The 21,113-nt window shown below is 48.0% G+C and overlaps 3 protein-coding genes across 3 annotated transcripts; 1 reads left to right on the forward strand and 2 right to left on the reverse strand.

Moving 5' to 3' along the window:
• Positions 1-3,782: 3,782 nt before the first annotated feature.
• On the reverse strand, positions 3,783-6,188 carry H6S33_001443 (uncharacterized protein; the record flags this gene model as incomplete). Its single annotated transcript, XM_044832821.1, has 14 exons — positions 3,783-4,004; positions 4,063-4,205; positions 4,382-4,461; positions 4,568-4,608; positions 4,669-4,683; positions 5,047-5,086; positions 5,183-5,269; positions 5,320-5,393; positions 5,484-5,569; positions 5,635-5,799; positions 5,881-5,893; positions 5,938-5,979; positions 6,029-6,055; positions 6,144-6,188. 14 exons carry the CDS (start codon positions 6,186-6,188, stop codon positions 3,783-3,785), a joined length of 1,080 nt encoding a protein of 359 aa, XP_044694410.1.
• A 3,928-nt stretch (positions 6,189-10,116) lies between these two features.
• Positions 10,117-10,531, reverse strand: H6S33_001444 (uncharacterized protein; the record flags this gene model as incomplete). The annotated part of the gene is made up of 2 exons (XM_044832822.1): positions 10,117-10,386; positions 10,502-10,531. The coding sequence occupies 2 exons, from the start codon at positions 10,529-10,531 to the stop codon at positions 10,117-10,119; spliced, it is 300 nt and encodes a 99-aa protein (XP_044694411.1).
• A 3,716-nt stretch (positions 10,532-14,247) lies between these two features.
• H6S33_001445 (uncharacterized protein) lies at positions 14,248-16,420 on the forward strand (the record flags this gene model as incomplete). The annotated part of the gene is made up of 5 exons (XM_044832823.1): positions 14,248-14,490; positions 14,744-15,433; positions 15,546-15,844; positions 15,913-16,136; positions 16,197-16,420. The coding sequence occupies 5 exons, from the start codon at positions 14,248-14,250 to the stop codon at positions 16,418-16,420; spliced, it is 1,680 nt and encodes a 559-aa protein (XP_044694412.1).
• Positions 16,421-21,113: the final 4,693 nt, after the last annotated feature.

The raw sequence follows: 21,113 nt of genomic DNA on the forward strand, positions 1-21,113 counted from the left end.
AACAATCGCGAGTGCTAAGGAAGATAGTGGGGGATTTTTTACTTTCCGTATATTTTATAAGAGTTGGTTGGGTATTAAATAGCATATTGTTTTAGTATTAAATGGAGGATCATGGTATTGAATAGATCAATTCTAGAAGTGCAGTCGCGAGTGCGTTGGAGGTAGTAGAGATCGTCGTGTGAGTGATGTTTTGGTAATCTCATAGGGGAATTGTGAATACCAGAGTCTGGTACAGTGCAGAGATGTATGCCTGGAGAGAATGGAGTGCCGATATATAGGAATCGGTACGTCAGCCATGAGCCAGCTTTCAAAGCACCCGATCTGGCAAAGTCAGGAGGTGTCAAGGCAATTATTCTATCCCGGTGCCTACTCTAGCAGTCAGGATATACAAGCGAGCAACTGGCATTCTCTGGCAATCCGACTGATGTCCGGATTGTGCTGAGGGTTAGGATTAGGTGTCGGAACGCATTGGGTAGACAACCGTACGCCAGAACTCACCAGGAGCACTTGCAATATCTCTGGTGAAATTGTTTACCTACCGAGTGCCCTGAGCACCCCGAATATCTGATGAAGGTTGCAGGTTTGCTGATTTGGTCTAGCCATTTTTCTTGATTGGAATATCAAGAACTACTCGAAAGCTAAGTCCGGAATATAAAACTGTGCTAGTGAGCGTATCGAGAGTCACCAGTGGTATTAAGGCAAACCCTCCGTTCATGCTGCCTTTAAGGAACCTGATAAGTCATAAATGAAAAAAAACCTTACAAAAATGAGAATCTGCGAAATAACGGCAGAGCAGGTAGCAATATAGAAAGTATATGAGGGGCTCAATGCCATAATAATGGCTAAACTAGCCAGCCTTAATTTTGACCACAACACTACACTTGTCATAAAATACAGAACCGCGAAATAAGTAAAGAGAGTGGCGATTAAGAACACTGTAGCTTGAGAGACACCTTTGTTTTGGAGGGACTGAATGATTGCTTTCATGAAGCTTGAAAATAAGATACCAGAGAGCACTATAGCCATGACAACAAAGCTATCTTGGATAAGTCGTTTCTTTCTATCACTACACAGAACTCAGCATTCCCCAAACAGTCAAAGGTTATATGTGTAAGAAGGTCCCAGTCCACCATCTTCGGTAAAAGTTAGGATGAGTATCTCTAAAGGAAGTCACAGTAGAAAGGCGACTATTGCCCAAACAAAGCCGCATCCGGTATGACTATATCTGCATAGCTTGCCAAACTGAAGTACCGAGAAAATTGACAGAAGTGATCTCAAGTATAGTTTCTCTGAAACCCAATGCTGGGTAGTTGGATGGAAGGGCCACACTGGCAGGAGCAAATCCAAATAGGGAGATTCAATCACCTATGGATGACTAGCTGAATAGCCTATTGAAAACTCAGACGAAGATGCTGGACCGCTTGTGGGCTTCTATAAAAATCCCACAGTAGAAGGCACTGAAGTACACAGTGAGAGTAGTGATGAGTTGAGAGATATAATATGTCAAATAATAGGTATAAAATGTCAAAAAGAGGCCCAGCGGGTGTAATCAGGGCATGAATTTGATTGTTCGACCAAACTCCGATCGTACTATTCAGTGAGTGTGTAAGATACGCGAGGATGAAAGCAAGAAGAGGGCAGAAAATATTAAGGTGTGTGACTCCTGACCCCGTTGAACCTGCACTGCTGACATCAGTCGCATGAGTGATCGGTGATCTTGGTACCTCTGCCGAAGCTGACGGTTCAGGAACAGCAGTCGATCAGTGTGTTGACACACTCACGATGGATTGTAAAAATACGTGGTAGGTATATAGACCAGCAATACTTGCAGATATGATCATAGGGGCTAATGACGGTATAAACAATTTGAAAGAAAAGACGACAATAAAAGGGTGCCCAGCGGATCTCATTGGTAGGATAGTAACTTTTAAGCAAGTTGATGGGAGTTAAAGATGTTTTCTCATTTGGCGCGCTATCTGGCAACATATATAAGGATAGCGCTACTGCACAGCCTTGCCAATGACTAAACAGCAAGCTACAGTCAATCTGATTACGAATAGCATGCTGCTTAGTCCGTTCCCATACAGAGTTACCCTACCGTATACCAATATGAGGTGTAGAAATGTAAACCACCCTTCCTATTACAGCTCGAGGGGTGAATATGGTATTACTCCAAAGTTTCCTAGTAATAGCCGCACTGGCTGACTTTGGAGTTTCGCGACCGTTGCTTTGTACCCCCCAGGCATGGTGCGAGTGCTGTGGGGTCGGAGGTGGAGTTTACCAAAAAAAAAAGACGTTTTCGACCCTGAGCATAACCCCAGGTACGTCAAAGAGTCAGAAGACTCCCATTTGGTACCGGGCCTGCTTTGAGAGCTGGGTGACTACAATAAAGACCTCTCTCTGAGAAAAAAAACCTTTCGACCAAAAATCCTCTTGATGTAAAATATGGCGGGTGACAGCTGGAAAGGTACCTTCGTTTCAACACCCAAAATTTGGGCTGCTAGATGGTTTTATGAATAGTTGGAACCAAGATGGGTTATGATATTCCTATAGTAGGATTAGAGGTTTTGCTATAGCTATTTTGAGTATTGCAATCAATTCTCTGAGTCTAGCCATTAAACATTGTTCTGATTTGTTGACCAAATCATTGATTCGGTCAAGTGCACCTATTATCCAACAAGGAAATGAAATGAACGAGCACTTGTTCAAGTGGTGGGGAGTTGTACCAGTGACCAAGTTGTGAGAAAGAAAAATACGTCAGATATTACTTTTGAGATCGAATGCGATAATATTCTGTTGTTATTCATGTTAAGCCAACTAAACAATAGACCTGAATGTTTTTTACTTTTGCAAGTAAATCTATTCAAAAATAAGCAATGATATCCAATATAATGAGTAGGACTGCTGTTGAAGTTGTATTACTTCTTGTACCCATTTTTCGTGGTGTGAGGTCTCAGTTACAGCAAGATTTAGGTCAAAAACAGTCAAAGGTCCCAACATATTGATAATAGTATCGTACGAAGACAATACGGCAGTGCCGCTTGTGCCAAATATTGCATACGACAGGACATTTCAGGTGATCCTCTGCCAAAGATGTCGCACGACAACCTAGGATACAATTTCGAAATGGTAAACTACAATTAATACCAGGTGATCTATGTTACCAGCACTTGGGGATGAAATTAGCAAACAATAGTATATCTAACTGAATGAACAGTGGTAATAGGGTAATGAATCATCCTCATATATCAGACTATTATGTATCAGTGAAAAACATACTGATACTGTATCAAAAAAATACTGCATCTATAACCGGGGGTTGAACCTGCATCATTGTGGATGTACAATTGAAGCTGTACCATCTATGCCATCAGAAAAGATACTACATATCTGTTCTATCAGTATATCAGGTAGGGTAATGGTAGGGAGAGGGTAGTTTACCCTTCCCCTCGATAACCCCCCAAAAGATAGCTGGACAATTTGACAAAAAATTCGCTAAGTCCCAAAACAGCAGGCTGAAGCTTATTTACCCTTGTTAAGGAAAGACCATCCTTCCTCTACATCGTACATTTCTGATAATTTACCACTAAAGAATAAAAGAACACTCCCTATATCTTATATTTCCAGGAAACTACCACTAAAGAGTAAAAAACCACCCCCTATATCTTATATTCCCGATACTTTACCACTACAGAGCAAGGACCACCCCCTACATCTTATATTTCTGATTGTTTACCACTACAGACCAGGGACCAACCCCTACATCTTATATTTCCGGTAAACTACCGCAAAAGAGCAAAAGAGTACGGCTTTACCTTACCGGGCCCATTACTGCACTCCGAAATCGCATGAATTTGGCGCTTCACACTATAAAAATTGTACCGTAGGGGACAGGTAGGCTCAGGTGATTCTTCTGCCAAAGGCAGTGTACGGAGGAGAGTGACAGCGCTTTCTCTGCCAGAGGCGGCGTACAGAGCAGTCTCGCCGTGTGACAGGTAGCAGACCTATCATAATGATTAGGTGATTTCTGCCCCCGGAAAGCACTTTAGCTTGGTTCTGTACCTCACTATCTCCATTCCCGGCGGTTTTCTGACTGCTTCGGGACCACTGGTGGTCTAGATACCGCCCAATGTGGCTATTTGTGCCCGGGAGAGCTAGACAATCATCACCGTCGTCTTGAAATCGCCGTAGGATGTACGCCAGCCCTATTTGGGTTTGCTGAGAGTTGAGTTGAACTTGCTAGCTCGTCTTCCCTGTTTTCCTCAATGGTAGGCACACGAGACTGGGATGGCTGATATAATTAGTTGTCCTCCCTATCACTATAGGCTGAGGTGCTGATTGTGGCACTGGCTGGGGCATTTGCGGCCTGACTCGGACGAACAGATAGTTGAGCAAATATCTGAGCATTCTCCATCGTCACCATCGTCCTGGTAAGTGTCAAAGGTAATTCCGGGTAGGTCCCTGAGTCAAGGGTCAATATTGTCAGACATTGTGGATGAATGTTAAAGTAGGATGGTGTAGGTACATGCCCGAGGCTGAGAGTTAACCTGGATCCTCACCGGCTCACCTTTCAAAATCATGCATCCAATCAACCTTAAACGGTTCAAACTGTTATCATAAACGATTACCCACACGTATAAATGCTCTGTACGATATGGGTACACGTACTATCGGGGAGTGTTCCTGGATAGGACGTACTGTGAAGGAATATTCCTCAAATGTATATACTATTCATGTATGGTAGGTTTTCCTAGATTGTATGACTAAAATGTACTATTCAGGAACGCGCCATCTATTGTGTAATTAAGGTTTGACGGCTGGTTTACCATGCACCTCCCGCGCAGAGAGACAGCTATCACTACCTAGTGTAGTAGCTTAAACATCTGACATATGTCGGAGTGTCTGGGGTCCGGTTCCGATCCCCGACCTGTAATGGGTCAGGGGCACGACGATATATAATTGAGGGCGTCAAGGTGTGTCATATTGTCCACACAGAATGGATAGACGCCTTGCCATAAGAGGAAGAGGGTTGTCCGATTACTGTACCATGAATTCATTCCTCTGGAGGTAAGGCGTAAGACTCCAGCTGTTTATCTATTAGCCTAACTCCTCATTGCACATGAGTGGGGTCGCGAAAAGGATAAACAGCTGGCGTAAGTCGATGCAGCTTTTTGCTACGAACCGAGTGATAGGCCACGACCCGCTCTCTGCCATCCTCCGCTCACCCCAAAGCTGTATGAGTAGCAGTGCTCGCCCAGGAGAGCACTGCCTACCCCAGGAGAGCTCTATTCGTGACAGAAGCTCTACAAATACAAGTACTCGCCCCAGGACAGCTCTGCTAGCTCCAGTATAGCCGTGTTCGCCACAGGAGCTCTCTGTTTGCCCCAGGATAGCTGTCCTCGCCCCAGGAGCTGTATTAGTCGCTGTACTCGCCCCAGGATAGCTGTGCTCGCCCAGAAAGCTCTGTGAGTTGCTGTACTCACCCTAGGGCAGATCTGCTTGCTCCAGGACGGTCCTACTCGCCCAGGAGCTCCATCAGTACCTTTACTTGCCCCAGGAGAGCTCTGTCCTAACGCCCGTAGGATTTCCGCCCCGGAACTCCGTTTTAGTCTTGCAGCCGCTCAACCCACACACTCGACCCACACACTCGACCCACACAGTCGACCTCTGCCAGCGCTTGCACCGTCGCCTGCACCGTTGCCGCCTCCGCCGCCGCCTGCAGCACCAAATCAGCAGCACCGCCGCCCCCGAGGGCGGGTGATAATCTGTGATGCAGCAAATCGGAGTGAGATTTGGAGACTGGCTAGGGTTACCTAAGGTTAGTGATTTTGTGTGACCCAGAGCTACTAGCTGCTTTGGGAGGGGTCTTCAGTGACTGACGGTAGCGACAGGACTACGTTCACAGTACCATCAGCTGCCTCTACGTCGAAGTCTAACTCTCGAGCCATCGGCGGTGCTGCTCTTGTACAGTGAGAGATTCTGGACGGAGTTGGCAATCACGGAGAGTAACCTTTGACCGAAGACTTACCCTGTTCTTACCCTCAGCTCTCTGTCTCTACCGTTTTGCCCCGAGGAGTTGAGATATTGTTCGACGCCTGCGGTGAATTACAACAATCGCTACAGTAGGAGGTTGCTGCTCCCACCGACTGCATATGTTGAATCGGAGGACTGTGTTCAGGCCGGAGCATCTGTGGGTAGGGTAACGTTGATACGGTAGGGTAACCCGACTCGCCATCATCACCGGTTGCCTCCTTTTCTACCGACAGAAGAATCGGTCAATGATAATGTGCCTATATCTCAACCAATACGCAAGCTATGCTCTCGAGAGCTATATCAGGCAGAGCCCAGAACTGCCTAGTACAAAAAAACAGGAACACCGCCGCAGACGCCGTCTACAGCGACAGTTATCAAGTAACAACCCTAGGATTAATGGGACCAATTTGCATGCTAGAGAGACACAGCGACAATCCATCCGCTCTATTTGGTCAAATGATCCCTATGATTGCCTTGGATTTACATATGCACGCACTGTTACTATCCAGCACAGCAGTCGATTGGTATCGGCAGCATTCTCTTATGATTATTGCTATGACGGTTGCCCTTAGAGAAAATGTGTGTAGAGAAGTGTAGTAATTGAGCGTGTTATTCCAACTAACTAAAGAGGGGGGAATGCCCCATATTTATACTAAAGAAAGGTAACACAAAACATAATGAATCACAGCCGTATGAGTAATAGAAAGACATGACTAATAAATACCAAGGAAAGAATGAGTCAAAACCCATGACTCATGATGACAAATGAGAATCCTCCAATACTATAAAATGTGCTGAGCGTACTATTTCAAGACTTCCCCTCGTGAACCACAGTGAATAGTAGAAGAAAATAAAACATGCTTGCCCTTATCCAATCCCTTTGTAAGTAAATCCGCCACGTTTTCATTTGTAGAGATATATTCCAACTCAAACAATTTATCCTCGTATCATTCCCGAACAAAATGAAAATGCACATCAATATGTTTAGACCTTTTATGAAAGACAAGATTTTTAACCAAGGACAAAGAACCATTATTATCACCGCGAAGAATAAAAGAAAGTTTCGGTTTCCATTCCAACTCATATATAGCATTCCTTAACCATATCAGTTGTCGACTAGTGTCCGAGAGAGCCATGTATTCTGCCTCAATAGTCGATGTGGCGACGGAGCGCTGCTTATAAGAGCGCCAGGAGATAAGAGCTTCTCCTAGCATAAAGCAGTGGCCGGTAAATGAGCGGCGATTGTCGATGTCAGAGGCATAGCTTGCGTCACTAAAGCCGATGAGTGCAGTGGGTCGCGTTTTTGCGTGGAAGAGTGACCAATCGAGGGTGCCATTGAGGTAGCGAAGGACGCGATGGACTGCAGCCAGATGAGCTTTGGTGGGACAGGAAGAAAATTGCGAGAGCATAGTGACGGTGTAGGCGAGATCCGGTCTGATACCGATTACTGCATACATTAATGAACCGATTATCGACTGATAGATTGTTGGATCGTCGATTTTCTCCGCTTCTGTTCCCTTTTGTAGGTGAACATTATTGTCGATAGGTGTTGTCACAGGTCTAGATTCATCGAAACCGTATTTGATAAGTACACTCTTAAGATAGGCTTCCTGTGATAGGATCACGCCAGTCTTAGTGTGGATCAAGTGGATCCCGAGTGTCCAGTTGGCTGTGCCAGTTTCCGTCATGTCGAATTCTGGGTGGAGTTGGAGGCTGGCACGGTTTTTGCGTTCAACGGAACAATAGAAGATAAGGATATCGTCCACGTAGATGGCGATGACAACTTCCCCTGTTTTGTGAATGAAAACACAAGGGTCGAAGTCCACTTTTCTGAATCTCATTTTGATTAGCATTTTGGAGAGACGAGCATACCATTCCCGAGATGACTGTTTGAGGCCGTAAATGCATTTGATAAGTCTGCATGCTTTGCCGGTAGTAGGGTAGCCAGGTGGAGATTTAATATAGATTTCTTCCTGAAGTTCGCCGTATAGAAAAGCACTAGTAATGTCCATCTGATCGCATTGGCCGCCGGTTTGATGGCAGCGAGCAAGAAGTAGTCTGATGGATTCGTATCGGGTGACGGGGGCGTAAGTCTGATCAAAGTCTTGACCAGGTACCTGTGATAATCCTTTTGCGACGAGTCGGGCTTTACACCGAATGGGGTTGCCATTGGGTCCGAGTTGGATTTTGTATACCCATTTGCAGTCGACCAATTTTCGGTGATCTGGTGTGTCAACCAGATTCCATGTATTATTCCTAGCGAGTGAGTCGAGTTCAACTTCCATAGCCTTTTGCCATTTTTCGGAGTCAGGACTATTGATCGCTTGGTGGTAGTTTGTTGGTTGTGCAATGGTGGTATCATGCTGAATGTTGTATCCGTATCTGACCGGAGGTTTCCATTCTCGTGGTGGGTTACATCTCGATTGATCAGTATCTGTACCAACATCATTGTGCGGGGTATGTTCAGGAGCGTTTTCTTCTTCTTCTTCTCCTTCTTCTTCAGATTCGTCGTTGGAAATTTGTTCCATAGTTTCTCGAAGCATTTGTTGGTTAAACAAGTCTTCGATGTCGGAATCTGAGAGTTTCGCAGGTGGTGTTGGTGGACGTGATAGCCGAGTGGGTCTTTGGCTTTGTCCGTAGAGTTACTAGTTCTAGTGAGGAGGGATGACCAAAGAGTATTGAACTGGGTTAGATGTTCCTTGATACCTTTGTCAGGTGTATACTGTAGGATTACAACGTTGGCGAGAAGCGAGTGGAGGGAAGATACAGTTTTCCGATCAAATCTGTCCTCGAGTTGAGTCCAGATGTAATGAGCGGTATCGGCAGGAGTGAGTGTGAGGATGACTTCAAATTCGATGTTGGATTGAAGGAAGACGACCGCGAGGTTAACTTTCTTATCCCATTCACTAATTTCTTCGGCGTTGTCTGTGGTTTCTTCTTCGTCCTCTTCTGCTAGTGTTGCTGCTGCTGCACCTTCTGCTGGTTGTTCTGCAGGTGGTGCCGCTGTAACCGTAGTGGTGAACGCAGGACGCTTACTCGTACCATTGACTAGATTCCACAAATCGTAAACTTTTAACATGCGACAAGCGAGGTCCCTCCAAACAATGTAATGGCCTTGGCCAGACAGCTTGAATGGTAAAGCGGGAATTTTTACGCTGTTGTTCGACATGTTTTAAAGTGAAACGATAGAGTGTACTTTGATAGTAAAAATGGTTTGGAGTGTTTTTAAGCGTAGATAGTCTCCGGGCTCATAACCTAGAGAAAATGTGTGTAGAGAAGTGTAGTAATTGAGCGTATTATTCCAACTAACTAAAGAGGGGGGAATGCCCCATATTTATACTAAAGAAAGGTAACACAAAACATAATGAATCATAGCCGTATGAGTAATAGAAAGACATGACTAATAAATACCAAGGAAAGAATGAGTCAAAACCCGTGACTCATGATGACAAATGAGAATCCTCCAATACTATGAAATGTGCTGAGCGTACTATTTCAAGAGCCCTTAGGGAGAGTTGAAGGTAACTACGGCAACAGACTCAACCTCATTCTCCAGATGGCAGCCTCGGATTCTCTCCTGCATTCATCGTTACCATTTTAATCTCTACCGACAGATTCCACAGACAGTACAGAGGCAATTGCTCCACAATCTAGCTAGCTATGAGGGGTACAGCTGTAACACGAGAAGCCTACGCTTTCATTCTGCGAGAAACAGGGAAAACGGCAAAGACGCCAATTCCCGGTAAATGACTCCAGAAAGACCCAGCTCAATTCAACCTGGCTACTATGCCCCCGCGATTCCCGGGGCGGAAATCATACATAATACTGTCGGTGAAAACTGAACTGATGATTTCTATTTGAGTACCAGTGATAGCAGTATAAACACCTTCTAAGAAGGATAAACTGCGAGGAATCTCATATCTGTATCCTACGTTGGGTTGCAAATTTCTCTCTGCGGATACTTTAATTCTTCCACTATTCAATTTGCCGGTGAGGTGTATTAATGATGGAGCTAGGAATTCAAAACGAGAATAGAGCTATGTAAATAAATTTGAAAACTTTCGTGTATATCAGATATAGTACCTACCATAATGGCTTGGGGTAGTATGTACCGAACTGTGTTTTGCGGGTTGCGGCCATACAAATCCACAACCCCGCACTCGCCTCACTTCGCACCGCCGCCTCCGCCACCGCCTGCACCAAATCCAGCAGCACCGCCTCCAGCACCAACTCGAGCACTAGCACCAAGTCCTGCGCCTCTGCCTGCACCACTGCCTCTGCCTGCACCACCAAATCGAGCGCTTGCACCAAATCAAGTACCGCCGCCGAGGCCGAGTGAGATTCCGTGACTGGCTAGGGTTACCTAGGGTTAGTGATTTCCTGTGACCCAGGGAGACAGGGTGCTTTGCAGAGAGTCCTCGGTGGCTGACAGGCGCGGCGGGGCTAGGTGCACGATAAGATCAGCTACGTCAAGGTTGAGGTCTAACCCTCTAACCATCGGCGGTGGTTGTTTGTACACGGTGAGAGACGGTGAGAGGCTCGTCACAGTGGCTGTTCTTGTACACCGTGAGAGACAGTGAGAGACTCGTCACGGTGGCTGTTCTTGTACAATGAGAGACCCTCGACTCTGTTGGCCCCTGAGTAGGTAACCTTTGACACAAGGGTTACCTTGATCTTGACCCTAGCCTTCGGTCTCTACCATTTCACCCCTTGGAGCCGAGAAATGACTGTACTACTATGGGTAATTAATACTAGTTAGGGCTACCGGCGGACGTTAATCTCTTCACTGGCTGCATAAGTTGGATCGGAGAACTGGTTTCGCACTGGGTGTTCTCTGGGTAGGGTAACTCTCATATGGAAACCTCCCAGATGCGGTACCACAACATTTGCCTTGCCATTTTTGATCGGATTGGCATAGGTATTTCCCCTACCAACCCGAACACTATCAACACTACTGTTACACCTTTGCCCCGATTACTAGCTGAGAGTGTCCAAGACTAGACCGTATCAACAAGGTAGGGTAACCGTGACTTCTTAGTTACCCTGCATGAACTAATACACAAGCTTTACTCATTTCTACGTCCCCGGAGCCTTCTACACAATCCGTAAGGCAACGAGGCAGAGGGTAAGGGTCCTGCCTTCGAAATGGCAGAACAACCACCGATACCACTGCTTACAGGGATGGATACCCAAGACTAAACCATGGATTTGATGGACCGGTCTGCATGCGGTAGAGATGCGATGACTACCTTTGGTACCCTTTCACTGACATGGTCATGGTGGCACTCTCGGATTCACCCTTGCACCCACCGTTGAGCTTTCCCACTGGATTGCGCCTACATTTCTGATAGAGATGGAATATCATCTCCACTACCTGCGCTCCTATCTTTATGTGAAGGGAAGGGCTATGCCCGAATTGAGGATGGCACGGTCACGGTGGCACTCTTGGATTCACTCCTGCACGCACGGTTGGGATTTGCATCAGCGGAGTACATACATTCCCGACAGAAATGAATTATTATCTACACCAGATGAGCTCCTATGTTTATGCGGAGGGTACTGCCGTGTCCAGATCGAGGCCAGGGTCCCAATGGTATTCTCGGAATTACTCTTGCATGCGCCGTTGAGTTTTTCATTCTCCGCCGGCCAATACTACCATCAATACCTTTTGGTCTGTATCTCACCCATTTGGCTAGCGACAAGTCTCCCAACTGTATCAGGCAGGACCGAAAGGTCCCTAGCCAAAATGGACAGGACTCAGCTGAAAGCGTCCACTCACAGGCACAGGTGTAGACCACCCTTTTCACCACCGTCACCGAGTCCTAACAGTACTGTACTCTTAGTAGAGAACTCGTCCACCTCACACACTCTCCGTAGCCACAATACCTGAGCTGATGCCTCGCACAATCCGTACAACACATCATTAGGGTTAGAGAGTTAGGGTTAGCTAGGGTTTGGTATAGAACGTTATCATCACCGCTACCGCGCAAAGCCTCTTCTACGCTTCATTAGGGTTAGAGAGTTAGGGTTAGCTAGGGATTAGTATAGAACGTGATAATCACCGCCACCGCGCAAATCTTCCTCTATGCGTCATTAGGGTTAGAGAGTTAGGGTTAGCTAGGGTATTGGTATAGAACATGATGATCACCGCCACCGCTCAAGTCCTCTTCTACGCGTCATTAGGGTTAGAGAGTTAGGGTTAGCTAGGGTATTGGTATAGAACGTCACCACCACCGCCACCCAACTCATTCTACCCGTTCTGGGTGGTGTGGGCCTCGGGTCAGGGCTTGATTTAGGCCCAAAGCGGTCAAAAGTCGCCAAAACGAGACAAATTACGTCGTGCGGGGAGTCCCTAATAGCGCTTAGGGTGCAAAAGACGGCGTAGGGGGACTGTCGCGGGGCGCCTCCCCACGACAAAGGCGGTGTACAACAGTTGGGCTCAAGGCCCACCTCTGCCAATGGCGGCGTATGTCAGGAAGGCTTATGCGATGTGTTTGCCAAACGCCATGTACGACAGGCAGGCGCATGCCATTCTCCTGCCAAACGCCGTGTGTGGTACAGGCTGATAGAGCTTTGACCTGCCAAAACGCGACGTATCACAGGCAAGCTCATACGATTCTTCTACCAAAGACGCCATACGGTAGAGACTGACAGAGCTTTGCTCTGTCGAAGCCAGCGTATCCCAGGCAGGCTAAGGCGATTCGTCTGCCAAAGGCGGCCTACGGTGGCCTACGGTAGGGACTGACAGAGCAAAGCTCTGTCAGTCGTGCCATGCGATAGAGACTGGCAACTATTCTTCAGCCAGCGACTCCGTGCGGTTAAGACTGACATAGCGCCTCTGCCAGTCTCGCCACACGACGGGCAGGATGCCTCGGATTGACTTTGCTAGCCCTACCGTACAAGAGCTAGAAGGCCTGGCATTGAGTTTTCTAGTCCTACCGTGCCACTGAGAGGATGCCTGGTGTTGACTCTACCAGTCTCGCGGTACGACAGGCAGCAGGCCTGGCATTGACTCTACCAGTCTCGCGGTACGACAGGCAGGAACCCTGGTATTCACTCCGCCAGTCCTAACGTACCACAAGCAGCAGGCCTGGCATTTACTCTGCCAGTCCTACCGTACCACAAGTAGGCAGAGAGAAAAGGACTCTGTCGGTCCTACCGTGCCACAGGCAGGAAGCCTGGCATTGACTCTGCCAGTCTCGCCGTGCCACAGGTAGGCAGAGACAAAGGGACTCTGCCAGTCTAACCGTCCGATAGGTAATTCTACCTATTCACTTCTGCAAAGTCCTGCCCACGACAGGTAGATGACTCTACCACCTCTGCAAAATGCTGCCGTGGGACAGGTAATTCTACCTCTTCGCTTCTGCAAAACCCTGCCCCACGACAGGTGATTTGCCTTCTTTCCCTCTGCAAAATGTAGCTGTGCGGCAGGTGATTTGACTTTTTTCCCTCTGCAAAGTGCTGCCGTGGGTCAGGTAATTTCATTTCTTCGCGTCTGCAAAATCTCGTCCCACGACAGGTGATTTGACTTTTCTGGCCCTGCAAATCGCTGCCGTGCGACATGCATCTTTCACCGCACGCTTAGATCTGTACCAAATAACCTTGTTTTTTACCTCCCGCACGATTGCTCGGCCCTCTTTTCTTTCCCATCTTGCACTCCCCTACGGTGAATACTACTACTTTTAATAGAAAAATATCTATGCTCGTACGGGTTGATTCCCATGAAATATCTGATTTCTATTTCTGCACGGCAGCTCTCATCTCTTTTTTCCACTCTACTTTCCTCCCGCACGGTAGGTTTTGTCGCTTCACACCTCAAACTACTCTCACCGCACTGGTAGATTTCCCAGATTTACCTACCGCAAGATACTCTCCTCCAAAAAAACCTTTGCATCACCAAATCTCGCTCGTTTATGTAACTTCTCATACAAACGACATGATTACATGATTCTGTGGGCAGAGATGAGTCACAAGGGTATTATTGGCGGGGTTAGATACCCAGTTGGGTCGCATCCCTTCGCTTATCCCTTCGCTTATGAAATTGCTGACCAACCGCTCCGCGGAAGGCCGTGCCAAGGCTGGTGACACACAATCTCCCAGCCCCTTCTGGAGAGAGTAAATTATTATATCAACCGATTTCACCCATCCTTGCTCTTGCAACCTACCTACTACCCGGCCATACTCTCCTCCCTGTCTCTCTCTACCCCTCTACCCATGACTTCTGATCTCCACACTTTCACCACCGAGTATTTCACTTCTCGCACCCCCTCGGAATGGGACTTCCAGTCCTACCTCGCCGGCATCAGCAAGCTCAAACCGGCCCAAACGCTTGGTGAAGTCAACTCTCGCTTCTACACTGCTCTGAAGAAAATCGCTGCCTCTGCCTCTTCGTCAAGCCAGACTCTCACAAGAGTGCAGTTCCTGATGTATGGGGTGCAACAAAGGTCAAATAAACGCGTGTGTATACCTCCATGGTTGTTTGATTTTCCTTGGCTCCTGGGAATCCATCCGGAGTTGGGTTTCCCTGCGCAGTGATTGTGGTATGCGGCCCAGAGCCAGCAGCGGCCCAGAGCCAGCAGCGGCCCAGAGCCAGCCCTTTACGGCCCAGTGCCAGCCCTTGCAGCCCAGTGCATGTAGCGGCCCAGTGCCAGCCCTTGCAGCCCAGTGCTAGACCACATCCTGCGTGTTACTGACGGGTGTGGACCTCTAGAAATGGAATCGAGAACAACGAAGGAATCGAGGGCAGGGGAATCGAGAACAGCAACCAGGTTTCGTTAATCATGGTAATGTCTCTATAGCCCATGGAGTGGGCAATATCATCGAAGGACAGCGGGTTGGCAAGGGGCAGCACATCACCGTAAGTACCGCCAGCGGAAATCCCTCGATCGATGGCACGAAGAAAGCGCGACGTGTCGAGCCCAGACGTACACCTACACCTACCCTTACCCTATCTGAATCTTCTGAGGAAGATGATGATGAGGAGGAGGACCAGTACGAAGCCGAGGACGAGGAAGAGGACCAGTACGAAGCCGAGGACGAGGAGGAGGAGGAGGAGGAGGACCGGGAACAAAGCAATATCCCTAGTGGCAGGCCTGATGGTCTTGATAGTACCAGCGATACCGATCGACTAGATGCCTTCCTCAACTCTTTCTCGGCCATGCGGGGAGCCGATAAGCAGATATTTACGTGCTCTGGACGCGTCCTCGAGAACCTCATCCACGTAGGCGTCATCGCCAATCCAGCCGCCGCCGAGGATGCCCTCGACTGGGTTATCGACCTGAAAGTCGAAAACGTCCGCGGGTGGTTCTCGCCACCTGAACTTGAGGAACTTCGCTCGTGGCTACCGCCGACTCCGAAGGTCGATCAATTCTTTACGTATGCTCGTCACCGGTATGATAAGGTACGTACGTATCTCTAGGCCTACCCCCCCAACCTCTCTCGCCGTCCACAGCTCTCTCGCCGTCCACACCCCCTCTCCGTCCACACCTCTCTCCCCACACTAACAACTACAGAAATCCAGCATCATCGCCCTCCGCGAAACCTCGGAATCAAAGCCTACCCCCCCCGACACGCCCTACGACCGCAAACTCACCTTCAACGCCACCTACGTCAACGCTGCCGTCACCTCCCTCCTCTCCACGATTGAACAGAGCGCCACCAACGAGTCCTTTGGCTCCCCGCAGAGTCACCGCGAGGGGTGGTATGGGTCCAAGATCTGGAGCATGCTATTGGACCACTGTCTGGACGACCTTGATAACCTTACCGTGTCACGCACCGATATCGCGTCGAAGGTTGGGTGTCCGGGGCGAAGGTGTGATACATATTTTTTTTATTTTACTTTCACTGCAGCCCGGGTCGAATGCTTACTCACTTGTCAAGGTTTGATGCCGTGTTCTTGGCGGGGGGTGTGGGAGTGGAGGTGGCGGAGGTGGGGGCGGTGGAGGTGTCGAGGTCTGGAGATGTGTTGGGCGTGAGGAAGAGGCGCGGGGATCAGGGCAAGTTGAGGGAGCTTATGAAAGCGATGGTGAAGGCGCTGTGGAAGATGTCGAAGTGTGCTGATGAGGCGGGAAGGAAGCTCCAGGTTGTGGGTGTGCAGCATGTTGGTGAGTTATCTCCTTCCCTTGTCCTACCCTAGTGTGGCAGCGACTGACTGACAAATGCAGGGTTCAACATACGCATATCGACCATGTGTGCCGTGAGCAGGGGCGTCTTTGTCCTGCAGCCGGGAGCGTGGAGGGCGGTCCCGCATAAGCTGGAGAACTTTGAAATGGTGTTTGACGTGCTGCAGGCGGTCGTTGTGATGAAGGGTATTGTGAAACGCACGGTGGAGGTGCTGAGGGCACATGCTAATGTGAAGGCGGAGGCGGATGGGGCTTTTGAACTTTAGATGTGTTATGAGCGTTGGGTTTTTCTTTTTTTATTTTTCATATTATTTTTTATATAATTGGGCGTTGGTTGGGGTGGGGTTTCTATCTATCTATTATATCTATTTTCTTCTATTATGTACTGGATTATGGTTTTTCTAAACGCTTGGGCATATGATTGGTCGAGTGCTAGAAACCCTAACCCCAATGGCAACCGCCAAAAATTATATTTTATCGGGAGCGGGCTGCGAACACTGGCATGCCCGGTATGAGGGGATCAATTATACTACGGGAGGTGGATCTGTAAATTAAGAAGGATGAAGTACTGGAGGTGGAAAGTAGAATATAACGATGGCTTGAATTGACTGAGAGCATCGATCAATTATTAGCCGGGAGCTGGTGCTGGAGCCGGCCATATGGTCAACTGCGGGAGCTGGCAAATATTGCAATGAGCGACTATGAGAGCTGGCTGGCTATGGGCAACTACTGGAGCTGGCTACGGGCAACCTGCTACGGGCAACACCGGCCCAGCCTTCAAGTAGTACATAGAGGTGGGAGAATCCTCAGGAGGGGGGAGACCTCGCGGTCGCGAGGTGGGCTACTACTAGTCTATTATGTACTGGATTAACGACTTCCCTAAACTCTCTGGCATCTGATTGGTCGAGAGATGCAACCCCCTAACCCTCACTGACTTCTGCATGGGAACCAGCCCACCCCACCAAAACATAATGCTGCGGAAGCTCTACAATTCACGCATCTAAAAAGGTCTATTGATTATAATGAATTTAATTCAATTTCAACTAAGAGCGCTGGGAGTAATGAGAGCTGGATGGAGTGGAAGGTGAAGGGCGGTGGAAGAGGTGAGTTAGAGGACAGCGGGTGGTAGAGGAAGGTGGCGGAGTTGGCAGAGGGGGTGGGGTGCAGGGTTTACTGTTACACATAGGTGGAAAGAGTCCAATATTAATACTGAGAATCCGAGTGATAATGTTTGAATCGAATAAAAATGAAAATTGCGATTGAAGAGGAATGGTTAGAGGAAATAGATAGTTGTATTCAAGTTGAGTGAGTGTAGTGGTATTGTTGTTTCTAAGGTAATCTAGCTTCGAAAAAAAATTATGAAGTATGTTTATCGTGGATGGACGAGTGATAGTCTGTGATCCAGCGAGAGAGTGAGATGCTGAGACTAAATTAGAAGCACGGGAAACTGATGCTATTGATTTTATATAAGACGGGAGAGCGACATTCGAAATTGACTGGAAAATTTTTATTTATTTTTAGAAATTGATTATGTATATGGGAGAAATTGCTTGCCTGGTGAATGATGAGGCTCGAGATAATGTGCGCACCAATTTGGCTAGTGTTGAGGAAGACAAAGAGTTTCTATTTATTTCTATTTCTATTTGTATTTTCTTATTGACGAGGAAAACTGTTTTTTCTCTGCCTCCGGTAAGAGGGAGGTCAATAACCTACGGGTTGCATGCGTGTATGAAGTATAAATAAAGAAATAAATAAATAATATTGCAGAATCATGAGGTATCACTCGCCCTATGGGTCTCCGGGAGTGTCTGACTACATAGCTCTCCGCCTGCAGGATGTCGACTATGCAGATACTGCAGGTAGAGATATCAACTATGCAGAAACTGCAGGTAGGTACGTCATAGGATGTCGCATGTATGATGTCGGTTCTGTGTGTCGCATGTGTGTGTCGTATAAACTAAATGTTGGTGGTGTTGGTGATGGTGCTGTTCCTGAGCGTCTCAATGTGGGGCTGATAGACAGATGGCCGCACCGCCCCCCCGCCCCCCCCCCGGGCGCTCCGGTACTACCTGAGTCTCTGCGGCTTACCCCTGAGAATGATACCTGCGGGCAATTGGCGCTAGTGGGCGCGCTAATGCTGCTTAATTATATTCTTCGGAGCGGGCATATGCGGTGAATGCCAGCGACATACATGTGCTAGTAGCTCTGGTACAGAATGGGGATCTTTCTTCCTCGCAGGCTTTGTCGCTTTGGGGGATTTTGTGAGGCATGCATTAGGACCCGTGTTTTTCTTTATTCATTTCTACATAACTGGGGTTATAGTTCTAGTCCTGTAATCTTGGACGAGCCTGCGCTCATTGGGGCTGCACATTAATATACTTGTTCACTAGGATAAATACAGGAGTCGCACTCTGGTACAAAGTTTTCGTAAAGGAACAGTGTGGCGGGGCGATTTGCTTTGGTTGGTAGTCTGGGAATAGGTACCAGACAGAGTGGACGAAAGCGATGGAGGTGGTGAGGTGATCGAGGGTCAAAACCTAGGCTGTTTCGGTGGCTTACAAGGTATATATATATATTAAAAAGGTAACAATGATAAGAAAGCAAAGGCCCTTTTTTAAAAACCTCCCAACCAAGTCCATCACGCGCCCCCTTCGCCCCCTCCCCTTCACCATACTCCACCGCTCCTGTTCCCGCATCCCCATCTCGCCCATCACGACCGCCACCTTTCTCGGCCACTCCAGCATCTCATCCTGCTCCTCCCCCACACCAGTACCAAATTTCCGTTTCCTGCTTCTTCCCCCGGCCATGCCGGACTCCGGCTCAGTCCCTGGCTCGGCCCGCGCCGCCCCCTCAAGTTCCCCCTCCCAGCGCGCCTTGATCCCCTCCTCCTCATCCTCATCCCATATCTCAACCTCCTCCTCCTCGCCCCAGCTCACCTCGTCTTCGCTCCCATCCCTATATGGCAGTACCGATCCGGGATGCACGCGAGAGGGAGGGAGAGGTTTTGATAAAGACAGTGCAGTTTAGAATCTGTGGTGGACTGGTGGTGTGTGCAAATCCAAGATTAGGGGGTGTGGCGGTCCCGGTAGGGCTGCTGATGTTGGGAAGGGCGAAGAGAGGGGGCGAATGTTGCAAGTCGAGGTGTAGAGTGCCTGGCGTTGAGGGGAGGGATTACCAATAATGGGGCTGGTTTCCTTGATTAGAGAGTAGCTGTGTGAGTTCACAGAAAGTAGAGCACTTCAACAGAATGTCCTGCGGCTATTGTTGAGTTTCTCTTCAGCCCCTCTATTCCTCATCTCCATTGTAATTTCTGAAATTGGGGTAATCTGTCTTTATTCTTAGTTCGTCAAATAATTATCTACACTCTGTAATTTACAATACATTCCATCTTACCAGTTTATCAATACAGTCGCACCTCGTTATGTCGTTAGCGTATTCTGGGAGCCAAACCCCTACGAGATAGCAAATATACGAGACAGTAAATAGTTTTTGGTGGAGAAGGGCAGTACCTATCCCGCAAATCCGTACGAGACAGCAAGAGATCCGAGATATCGAATTACGAGATAGCGAGGTGCGACTGTACGCTCCTTACGTATTCATCCTTGTTAATTCGTCACAACTACCAGGAGCCTAGCGGTAATGCGTGGATGGCGCTCCCAAAAACGCCCGCACCCCTTAGCGCCACTCCCCTCCGCCCACAGTGATCCCGCCCACAGTGATCCCGCCCACAGTGATCCCGCCGTGCTCCTCCAAGCTTGGAAAACCATAGCGCATGGAATCACCACTTCAACACATATTGCTCTCTGCATCCGATGCCGAATACAATAGCCACCGGTGTTGGTCCCCGGGCGGTTCTACATATTTGGTGGGCTGCGCTGGCACGAGTAGGCCCGGTGGTACAACCTCCCACCTGAGGACCTCTCCACCTCCAATACATACGTGTAGTAATTAACTTTGCCCTCCCACCCCGTTGACCATAGCCAGCTCCTGCAAATGTGGTAGTGATCCTGTTCATAAGGTATTTCGACTCATGCCACCTCCATTGTACTTAGCCAGCTACAATGCCATCTTCAGTCAATACCAGCTCCAGTAAATGCCACCTCAAATATCCCCGTCCTGTTAATGCTAGTGTCATTAGAGAGTATTTGACAACTGTCAATTTCAGGAATTTACAAATTGTGGGGCTCCAAAATGGGAACCGGAGATGTCAATTTTGAATTTCCGTAGGGCGGCGTGCTGTGAGATATACCAGGAGGACCACAATTACCCAGTTTTGGCACCACCGTAATTAGCATCATGGGTATGAATTTTAAGTCCCGACACCGTATTTCACAAGCTGTTTGATTTCATAACCGCTTATCAGACTCCCCCCAGAACGCTCCAGCTCCCCCCAATGCTTTCTCCTTCTCCCACCTCTTCCACCTCTTCCACCTCTTCCACCTCTTCCACCTCTTCCACATCCATCCAGCTCCCGGTAATCCCAGTGCTCCTAGTACTCCTAGTGCGTGAGCTGTAGAGCTTCTGTTGCTCAGCATTATTTTGGTGGGGCGGGCTGGTTGCCATGCAGAAGTCAGTGAGGGTTAGGGATCACAGCTCTCGACCAATCAGATGCCCAAGCGTTTAGAAAACCCTTAATCCAGTAGGTACTCATCTTGGCAATATTTAATTGCCACTTAAGATTTTGCTTGATAAGCGGCAATTTAGGTTCCGTTTGGATGCACCCCGGTTTATTGTTTGGTTGTCGGTTGAAAATAAGAGACTTTACCTGTAATAGCCTAGTGCCAAAATATTGACAAATCTTTTGGGAGATTTTTGTATTAGAGAGTATTTACCAAGTGTCAAAACCGGCAATTCACACTTCGCCACATTAAAAGGTGGCTGCCGAAATCGTCAATTTTGACCTATTTCTCGAGGTGGGGATATAGGATACGCCTGGAGATGTTTTCTATACTGCGTATA

The sequence above is a fragment of the Morchella sextelata genome (assembly GCF_020137385.1).
Source record: "Morchella sextelata strain SCLS chromosome Unknown scls_10, whole genome shotgun sequence".
In the NCBI taxonomy this organism is placed as follows: domain Eukaryota; kingdom Fungi; phylum Ascomycota; class Pezizomycetes; order Pezizales; family Morchellaceae; genus Morchella; species Morchella sextelata.